Raw genomic sequence first — 10611 nt, 5'->3', positions numbered from 1 at the left:
CAAATAATGAAAAAAATTAGATTTTTATTTTTATAAATATTCAGGGTTAGTTTGAGATCAGGCTGCTGTGAGTAATCTGATTACACATTAAATTGTGGATAATAAAGCAGGGTCACTGTAATCATAACTATGTTATTGTTGCATATCAACATATTTCAGGCCCCTCTGGTCACCTGTCCTCATCGATGGTCCACCAACTTGTATTCGGTGTGTGTGTGTGTGTGTGTGTGTGTGTGTGTGTGTGTGTGTGTGTGTGTGTGTGTGTGTGTGTGTTAATGATCATGATTCATGCACGGCTCCGTGCTTCCTCTTTCCTCAGCAACGAGGAGAGAGGGCCGCGTTCCAATCCGCACAAGTGCCGCCTCGTTTACAGTGATACGTCAGAGGAGGAGAGCAGCAGCCGGTAGCTGTCGGTGTGTGAATAAAACCGACACAGCGGAATTAAACTGGTTAAATAAACGTCTGTGGAGAGTGTAGCTATAGTTTAGTAAAGCAAGAGGAGTCCAGTGAAGGAAGCTGGTGGTTCTGAACGGGACGCGGCCGGCTCGGGCTGCTGTCAGCTGACAGTCCGCTGCTGCCGCCGACATCTTGCCTCCGACCGGAGGAGACGGAGAGTCCGCTTGTCACGGTCAAACGTCCCGATGGAGTGACGGCAGGGCCGGCGGTTCCGTGTGAGGCAGCTCGGGGACAGAACAGCTTCTCTGCGGACCGGGTGAGAACATGGGGGAAGTTAGAACCGCCGCCTGTCTGCCTGTCTGCCCGCCTGTCTGTCTGCACTGCAGCAGCCGTGAAGTGACCGCGGTCGGTCGTCACCGCCTGACTGCTGCAGTAACGTTAGCAGGTGTTGCTAATAGCTATTCGTCGTCGGCGAACAGCCATTAAAACATCGCCGTTTTCAATAATGTATAGCTTATCAATACCTGAATATTACGTGTAGGTCGTGATTTAATATCTGTTATTAGTCAGTGGGGACCTCCTTTTAATTCGGCGCATTCAAACAACAGTTATGTTCAATATTATTGCGACTTTTCAGCAGAAAAAATTAACGTTTAATCGATGAATGACGTTTCCGTTATTTTCAGCCACACCGTAATGTAGCTACGTGACTGGGCGGTTAACTTTAGCCACAACGTTAGACTCGCTCACTTATAACGTTAAACGATGAAAAGTTAGAGTCGCACGTTCATTATCTGTGGGCCGAAAATACAGGAAGAGATTACATTTTCTCTGTGTTCAATGCTTTGACAGTTTAATTGATTAAATGATTCGAATTACATGAAAACACTTTAAAATGTCAAAATTTTCAGTGGAGTTCGGATTGTTACAGCCCGAAGCTGTAACATTATCTGCGAGCCGTTAGCTTCCACACACTGATTGTACCGTTGCAGCTGTTAGCATTGGTCTTTCTCTGTGTTGAACGGGATGTACCGGTGTAGGAGGATAGCAGCAGCTAAGCTAACGTGCTAACTACAAGCTGTAACAGTAAAGGACAAATCAGTTAAAGTGAATGCTGTTAACTTACAGTGATTTAATAAGCTCATACGACACAGAAACATGTCATTTAAGTTCATTTCATATAAGTCAATATGTAACACGATCGTTTGGAAGCCAAACATCAGATCAGACATTAAAAATAATACAACTAAAAATACTCTGGATAAATCAAACCCTTGAGCTGTGAAGTCAGAATTCATCTTGTCTGATAAATTTGCCTCATAGATATAAAGAAATGTTGTCCGTCTGATGTCTGGAGGCTGATTTCTGCTCTCATGAGCTGAAACTGGAGGAAGATGTGAGATTAGAGCAGGTTGTGTAATAATCGTCCTCTCTGTGCTGCAGTCACTTCATTATGATCAGCTCTGACTGACTGAGGAGCATCGGCCATGATCGGAGGACTCTTCATCTACAACCACAAGGGGGAGGTGTTGATCTCCAGGGTGTACCGCGATGACATCGGGTGAGTCCTACAGGTCACTGCTGATGTGCTCATGAGCCATACACTAAAGTCATCCCTGCCCCTGTTCAGGTACATTGACTATGGGTTCAGGTACACTGACGATGCGTTCAGGTACACTGATGATGCGTTCAGGTACACTGACGATGCGTTCAGGTACACTAACGATGCGTTTAGGTACACTGCCGATGCGTTCAGGTTTTAGGCGGTAATGTGTGTTAAGGACGTCCGTCTGCTTCCTCTCTTCACATCCTTCATCACAGATGAATCTGAGCTGCAGCTTCACTGTGGCTGTGGGATGCAGCGAGCCTGTTGCTAGGCAACAGCAGTGCTAACAGAAAGCTCTGAGTGATGAGGTCATCTCAGTGTGCACTGATAACATGGCTGCTGAGGAGCGATGGCGGAGATGAGACAGAGTGAGATGTCTGTATTGTGTTGGTCAAAACAATAAAAAAAAGTATTAACTTTATTTATACTGAATCTGTCAACAACAGTCACAGTTACAGAAAGATTTAATGTGACGAGACTGCAGATGTTCTATCCTGTCAAATGGACCTCAGGGAGTCGTGTTGATGTGGTCATCTGTTTGTCCAGGAGGAACGCAGTGGACGCGTTCCGTGTGAACGTTATCCACGCCCGGCAGCAGGTCCGCTCTCCAGTCACCAACATCGCCCGGACAAGCTTCTTCCATGTTAAACGCTCCAACATCTGGCTGGCAGCCGTCACCAAGCAGAACGTCAACGCCACCATGGTGTTCGAGTTCCTCTACAAGATGTGTGACGTCATGTCAGCCTACTTTGGCAAGATCAGCGAGGAGAATGTCAAGAACAACTTTGTCCTCATCTACGAGCTGCTCGATGGTAAACAGGAAATAAACAAAAGCAGATTAAACGGACATGTTCAGACACGATTAAGGTCATCTTCTTCTTCTGTGGTGTGTTTTAACCTGGAGCTCCAACAGGAAGTGTCGTCTCATCGCTCTGCTGCTCTGTGGTTTTTTTAGGTTTTGATTTTTGTAAGCGTTGGATGAGAAAATCAAAACCTAAAGAAAATACGGCGCTGACAGGAGTCGTCTCTGCTGAGCTGCACAACTGTCCTGCTTTTTGTTTGTTTGTTTGTTTGTTTGTTTGTTTGTTTGTTTGTTGTGACAGTGTTTGTATCCTGCAGAGATTCTGGACTTTGGTTACCCTCAGAACTCAGAGACTGGAGCTCTGAAAACCTTCATCACCCAACAGGGCATCAAGAGCCAGGTACCAGTCAGACAATTATCAATTTATAATCAATAACCTGGAATCCTTCAAATCAAAGTCCAGGTAGAAAACAACGTGGAGTGAGTGTTGTGGAATTTCGGTCTGCTTGACCGTTCAGGAGCAATGAAGACTCAAACACCGATGATTCAGCTGTAGTTTATACAAACTGGATCAAGGAGGAACAGAATAACAGTGTTGCCATGACGATCCTCACGAGTCAGATGATACCTACAGCTTCAGGAAGCAGTGCTTCTGTATATGCAGAGTCACAGACACTGAGTCTGCTAACACACACAGATCCATGGCCTCCTTGAGTTTTACAGTCAGCTTTTCTCTGTTCTGTAGACATTCTGTAGGAGCACTGAATAACTAGGTTCTATAGACCATGAGATATAAACACATAGAGCAGTCTTCACTATCCTTATCCAGACTTTAACGTCTTGACAGGATACATATGACCTGCTATTGTATGAGGATGGAAGGTCCAGGCACAATCATGGGCTTTTATTGTGAAAAATCTGCAGGAAGTGTCACTGACAGCAGAGAACTAACTGTTTCCTGTCTGTTTTCTGTTGTCTGCCGGCTCATCTGGATCCTCCTGCAGCACCATGTGAGTCCACGCACACGCACACGCACACACACACACACACACACACACACACACGATGTATTGCAGACTAGATGATGTCATCTTGTTCCCTGTGGACAGTCGGTCAATCGGTTTTAACACGTTTAATCAATACACATTTATTATTGAATGGTTTCAGACTCATGTGACCTGGTTTCCCTCCTGCAGACCAAAGAGGAGCAGTCTCAGATCACCAGTCAGGTCACGGGTCAGATCGGCTGGAGGAGAGAAGGAATCAAGTACCGACGCAACGAGCTGTTTCTGGACGTGTTGGAGAGCGTTAACCTGCTCATGTCTCCACAAGGTAACACTGAATCTAACAGGGGTCCAGTTCAGAGGGGTCCTAGTTAGAGGGATCCAGTCAGAGGGGTCCAGTTCAGAGGGGTCCAGTTCAGTGGGGTCCTAGTTAAAGGGATCCAGTCAGAGGGATCCAGTTCAGAGGGGTTAAATTCATATTAAATTCAATTCAGCTTCAAGAAAATACACTTTTATTGAACACAATTAAAGTATAATCTTTAAAACAATCATTGACAATAATTTAACACAAAATATATTAACAACCAACCATATACAGTAAAATCACATAACACAAATACTAGAACAATCCAAAAGGTCTGTGTCTCTGTGAGGTAATCTGTCAGTAACTTGAGACTGACAGCTTTCACACGTCACAGTGGCCCTAGCAAATAGTAATGCTGCGTTTGAGACAGTAGGAATTTTCGGACTTCCCACTAGAAAAAGTACACTGGAACGCTACTCAGAGTTGCGGAGTCCTTACTTGTGAACTCAACACAAATCCATCTACCCTGAATGATAATCCTGAATCCGTGATCAGTGTTGCTTGCTTCATGGTTGACATCTACCTGGTGCTTGTTAAAATAGTTGTGCTGACATTATCAAGTAAACTCAAAGTTTCTTGTTGCACCTTCTCCAAACCTAACGCTAACGTTACCTCCATTGTGGTGTATGCTGAGAGACAGCACATCACCATCACAGGAACAGTATATCTGGATGAATGTAGAGAAGGAGACGGCTTGCAAAGTTTGTTTGACAGAGACAATGATAGTTGCCAAGCATAATATGACAGTAGAACCATGGATACTGGCAGCCGAAATTGTTAAAGCTCATTGTTCTAACAGCTTTAAGAAGTAGCGTAACAGGCTTCGTAGTTTCTATAGGTGGCCACTATGGTTCATGATTTATTTTCATAAATCGTTTCAAACTGTGTGTGACTGACCTGGATATGAAGTGTCCATAGTGCAAAATGATATAAAGTTAGTTTTTAAAGAGACAAGACTGAGCCCACTCTCCACCTCTCCTCGTTAAAAAGAAAATAAAAATCAGCAGCGATGGTCATATTTCAGCAGTAGCGATCTGACTTGGGAAATCTCGTCAGAGAGACTACAGGAAACGCCAAACGTGACTTGGTGAAGTCATGCGAGAACATGGATACCGAGGTGAAGATTCAGATTCAACTGAATCATAGACCTGGTGCACACAGGTGTGTGTGTTGTAGTAAAGGGAAAGAAAGTAAGCGGGCACTTAGCAGACAACAAAGGATAACACAACAACCATGTGGTACACAGCGGTCGTTTGTCTCTCAACCAGCGGCTGATCGAGCCAGAACACGATGTACTGTGGACACACACGACGGCAAGACTGTACAGGCTGGATCAGCCTGGAGGAGCTGCTAGCGAGCGTAACAACACAGATAGCGCACAGTACAGTCAACCATAAGTAGGACTCAGAGGTCCCTTCCCAGCACAACATAAGTACAAGAAAAGCACGTGATATATGATCTGTTTCTGCCCAAACAGAAGCCTCTTACTTGGGTCACTCGTTGGGACTAGCGTGTCCTGTCTGACTCAGAACTCCAACTTGTTTTGGAGTGAGTGTGGGGTCAGCTGTAGCGTGCTAACAGCTGACGAAGGCAGGCAGCGATCACGCTGCGAATTGACCTGATGAAGGACTGGACCTCGGGGGTTCCGTCTCCTTCTGAAGATAATCTCTTCCTTCTGCAGGCGGGGAGGAACGACTGGGTTGTGCAGTGTTCCTCTTATGGATCTCAACCAATATTGACGAATATTCGAACAAAAACAAAAGTAAAACAAAAACAGTCTCTGTCTCGTCCAGCGAGGAGGGAACAGAAGCTTAGCTCAAGCAAAATGAGAAATGTCTCTCAAGTTACACCCTGACAGTAGCTGCTGCATGAAACCAGAGGTCCCTTCACAACATAACGCTCCCGGGGAACGCAGCATGATTTGGAGTCTCCTGACCTTCAAACTGGGAGTGACGTCATTGTGATCCTGGCGCAGTTTCCTGGCTCACAGCCAATAGGGACCAGGTGAAAGTTTTGGGGCGGGTCTTACCTTGAGTTCCTGTGTTTCACACCTTGTGGTCTTTGGTCCTGTTCCTTTGTTCTGCAGCTCCTCATGACGATAAGGCCCTAGTTGTTCAGCTTTTGATTTCTCCTAGAGGCCTTCTCTTTGTTTTGTCTGAGTCCAGTTTGAGTAGTTCCAGAATCTCTTCGGTAGTTTTTTTTGCTTTGCAATAATCTGACCCTCTGAAAAGGTGATGGGTTTCCAGAACCACAGGATTTGTTTCAGACATGTGAAGCTCCTCATTGCTTCACTTCGTTCAGTCACGTGTTGCAGTTGAAACATATTGATCCCTGCAGTAGTGATCAGTCAAAAGTTCTGACCTGTTTGCATTGGTAAATCCAAGTGGTGACTTTTCTTCGGCCAGTGAATTTCTAAACTAAATAAAGTGAGATGAGATGAAGCAGCAGTGAGTTAGTGGGTGATGACCTTCAGTGCTTCAGCCGGTGAGTTGATCAGACACATGAAGCTGTATTGATCGTCAGCAGTCACATTCAGACTCAAAATGCATCTTTTTACAATAAAGACTGTTATTTTATAATGACGAGGCAAAATAAAAATCACATCACTAATGAAAAGCCTGTTCTTTCACTGTATGTATTGATAAGATCAATTCTAACTGCATTAATCACAGTGATCAATCATGTTAATGCAGCATGACATCACTGCTCTGCCTCCCTGTGCCACCAGAGGGCGACGTCACACATCTGACTGTGTGTGTGTGTGTGTGTGTGTGTGTGTGTGTGTGTGTGTGTGTGTGTGTGTGTGTGTGTGTGTGTGTGTCTGTATGTCAGGTCAGGTGCTCAGTGCTCATGTCTCAGGTCGGGTGGTGATGAAGAGTTACCTGAGCGGGATGCCTGAGTGTAAGTTTGGGATGAATGACAAGATCGTCATCGACAAGCAGGGCAAAGGTGGAGCATCAGAGGAAGCAGCTAAGAGGTTAGAGGTTACACAATGACATCACACTGTCACAGCTCCATGTATGGTCACTTCCTGTGTACATTATCTTCCACATTAAGATCTGTGAATGACTTTAGTTTTCTCCTGTTATGTGATTGAAGTGGTCAATGATTGATTTGTCATTGGGATTTCTGAACTGAGCGTCCTGTCTCCTCCTCCTCCTCCTCCTCCTCCTTCTCATCCTTCTCCTCCTCCTCCTTCTCCTCCTCCTCCTCCTTCTCCTCATTCTCCTCCTCCTCCTTCTCCTCCTCCTCCTCCTTCTCATCCTTCTCCTCCTCCTTCTCCTCCTCCTTCTCCTCCTTCCCCTCCTCCTTCTCCTCATTCTCCTCCTCCTCTTCCTCAGTGGTAAACAGTCAATAGCAATCGATGATTGCACCTTCCATCAGTGTGTCCGTCTCAGCAAGTTTGACTCTGAACGCAGCATCAGCTTCATCCCTCCAGACGGAGACTACGAGCTCATGAGGTCAGAGCGCACATAACGCAACACAGCACACCTGTCTGTCTGATTGCCTGTCTGTCTGACCACCTGTCTGTGTGTCTGCAGGTACCGCACCACCAAAGACATCATCCTGCCCTTCAGAGTCATCCCTCTGGTCCGAGAGGTCGGTCGCACCAAACTGGAGGTCAAAGTCGTCATCAAGTCCAATTTCAAGTCATCGCTGCTGGCACAGAAGATCGAGGTCAGTCACCATAACCATGACAACCGATGAGCCAATTGACAGAAGAGTCAAAGATAAAAGCTGAGGATCATTCCCCCTGCAGGATCTATTAATAATAAAAAAAATAATAATAATTTGATTGCTGTGAACTCCCCCTCAGGTTCGGATCCCGACCCCCCTGAACACCAGCGGGGTTCAGCTCATCTGTATGAAGGGAAAAGCAAAGTACAAAGCCAGTGAGAACGCCATCGTCTGGAAGTAAGAGAGCTTCACCTTGTTTACAGTTCAAACAGGAAGCTGCTGTCAGAACTTTACACCAGGAGCGGCTGGAACAAAGAGATCAGATTACTGAGCTGTTGATGTTGGATTATTCAGCGCTAATCGACTGTGGATGCTGAGACTCATTATTTATCTGCCTCAGACACAAAAACACAGAATCTGAAAAATGCTGAATATTGACCCTGACGATCAGTCTGCCCGAGTCCTGATTGGTCGTCAGTGTCAGATGAGAGGAGACGTGCAGGAACCAACCTGCTGCCTGATGACACACTGAACCTGATCAGAACAGGAGCAGCTGTGTTGAACACATCGCAGCTCAACAGAACTACAACAGAATCAGAGCTCTGTTGCTCAGCAGCTGCTGTCAGGATGTTCAGCCTCAACAGATCTATAGTTCACCTCTGAGCTGACACACAGATCAGAGCAGCTCTGCAGCATCAGCACACACACACACACACACACACACACACACACACACTGCAGCTGCTGACTCAGCATGTCACCTCTTGATGACATCATCAGATCAGAGTCAGCGAGCAAAGTTCAGAAACACCGAGGACACAACACACACCTGAGACTCACCTGAGAGGAGGCAGCACTGTAGGTGTGTGTGTATTAATGTGTGTGTTTGTGTGTTTGTCAGAATAAAGCGCATGGCGGGGATGAAGGAGTCTCAGATCAGCGCAGAGATCGAGCTGCTGCCCACCAACGACAAGAAGAAGTGGGCTCGACCTCCGATCTCCATGAACTTTGAGGTCAGTCACTTATAGATTATTGATTATTGATTGTCACTTCAAGTCTCCATCATCTGTCAGAGACTCTTTATTAACTCTTAGTGTTGGTTCACTATGCCTTCCTCTTCTTCCTCCTCCTCTTCCTCTTCCTGCTCCTCCTCTTCTTCCTCCTGCTCCTCCTCAGGTGCCGTTCGCTCCGTCAGGTCTGAAGGTGAGGTACCTGAAGGTGTTTGAGCCGAAGCTGAACTACAGCGATCACGACGTCATTAAATGGGTTCGTTATATCGGACGCAGCGGGATCTACGAGACTCGCTGTTGACCTCGCCGCAACCTCCGGGGCTGATGGGAAGGAATGACCACCTGTGACATTGTTGTTGTTCTCTGCCTCTGTGTGTGTGTGTGTGTGTGTGTGCGTGCGTGCGTGCGTGCGTGTATGTGTGCGTGTGCATGCGTGCGTGTGTGTGTGTAATGTGACATCAGTTGTACAGTCTGGTTACGTTGAGCACGTGGGTTCTGTATTTTATCCTGAGTTATTCCAGATGAGCTCCGTGTGGGGACACAGATCAGCCAATCACATTCCAGAACTGCTCACAGGTGTTCATAGCTCATTGACCATCTCGTCCTTCACTTCATGTGACATACACTGTATGTTGTCCGATGACATCAGTATGACATCATTAGGTGCACAGGCTGAGGAGGATGAACCAGGTGACTGTACTAAATGTGTGCACACAGAGCTGGAGCGCAGTGAGTCCTCCTGTCTCATAGTCAGTCTGTGATGTGTGTGGTTACCCAGCATGCATCAGTGTCGCTCAGTGTGAACATGTTTACTTTGATTTATTGAAGTGAATCATCTCTGAAAAATCCTTTGTTTTATTTTTTTACTCTTTTTTTTCTATCCAGATGTGTCAAATATAACAAGTTACCTGTGTGTGTGTGTGTGTGTGTGTGTGTGTGTGTGTGTGTGTGTGTGTGTGTGTGTGTGTGTGTGTGTGTGTGTGGTCATGTTCAGCAGCTGCTGTCTGAAGTCATTTTGCCAAATCTTCTGTTTTCTCAATAAAATCTGTGGGACTGACACTGATGAATGTGTATTTGTTATTCAGTCCAACTTTATTTGTACAGCTTGACGCATACAGAGCAGAATGATGAAAGATGAGTGTTATATTCCCAGGAAACAAATAAAGGTGAAATATTAAGAATAAAATGAGCTCTCAGGTTGCTGTTGCTCGACTTCTGTGCTACCCTAACCCTAACCCTGCTCACAGTTTGTCCATAACAAACACCATGTTCAAACATAAGGGTGTCCATCAGTGCACGTGGCACCAGGACGCCCTAGGCCGGAGGTCAATGATCGACTTTGTAGTCGTGTCATCTGACCTCCGGCTGTATGTCTTGGACACTCGGGTGAAGAGAGGGGCTGAGCTGTCAACTGATCACCACCTGACGGTGAGTCGGATCTGCTGGCAGGGGAGGAAGCTGGACAGACCTGGCAGACCCAAACGTATTGTGAGGGTCTGCTGGGAATGTAAGGCGGAACCCTCTGTCAGGGAAGTCTCCAACACCCTCCTACAGGAGAGCTTTGACCAGATGGAGGCTGGGGACATAGAGTCCGAATGGACAATGTTCTCCACTTCCATTGTTGACGCAGCTGTTCGAAGACCGTAAGGTCTCTGGTGCCTGTTGTGGCTGCAATCCCCAAACCCAGTGGTGGACTGGGTTAGGGATGCTGTCAAGCTGAAGAAGGAGTCCTATCGAGCCTGGTTGGCTCA

The 10611-nt window shown here is 46.2% G+C and overlaps 1 protein-coding gene across 1 annotated transcript; it reads left to right on the top strand.

The window, feature by feature from the left end:
• The first annotated feature begins 472 nt into the window (after positions 1-472).
• Positions 473-9923, top strand: ap2m1b (adaptor related protein complex 2 subunit mu 1b). The gene is made up of 12 exons (XM_037071379.1): positions 473-712; positions 1840-1957; positions 2549-2814; positions 3122-3204; positions 3809-3814; positions 4001-4136; positions 7005-7149; positions 7514-7633; positions 7715-7850; positions 7990-8087; positions 8752-8863; positions 9027-9923. Exons 2-12 carry the CDS (start codon positions 1884-1886, stop codon positions 9159-9161), a joined length of 1311 nt encoding a protein of 436 aa, XP_036927274.1. The 5' UTR covers positions 473-712; positions 1840-1883; the 3' UTR covers positions 9162-9923.
• The last annotated feature ends 688 nt before the right edge of the window (positions 9924-10611 follow it).

This window comes from Acanthopagrus latus, chromosome 2, assembly GCF_904848185.1.
Source record: "Acanthopagrus latus isolate v.2019 chromosome 2, fAcaLat1.1, whole genome shotgun sequence".
In the NCBI taxonomy this organism is placed as follows: domain Eukaryota; kingdom Metazoa; phylum Chordata; class Actinopteri; order Spariformes; family Sparidae; genus Acanthopagrus; species Acanthopagrus latus.
Note: the sequence above shows the minus strand (reverse complement) of the source record. Positions and strands in the feature narration are given on the sequence as shown.

Bases quoted from the DNA above. Each gene is read 5' to 3' on its own strand.
- ap2m1b (XM_037071379.1), top strand. From the start codon at position 1,884: ATGATCGGAGGACTCTTCATCTACAACCACAAGGGGGAGGTGTTGATC. The intron at 2,815-3,121 runs GTAAACAGGAAA...TGTATCCTGCAG, and splicing joins CATCTACGAGCTGCTCGATG to AGATTCTGGACTTTGGTTAC. The intron at 7,150-7,513 runs GTTAGAGGTTAC...CCTCTTCCTCAG, and splicing joins TCAGAGGAAGCAGCTAAGAG to TGGTAAACAGTCAATAGCAA.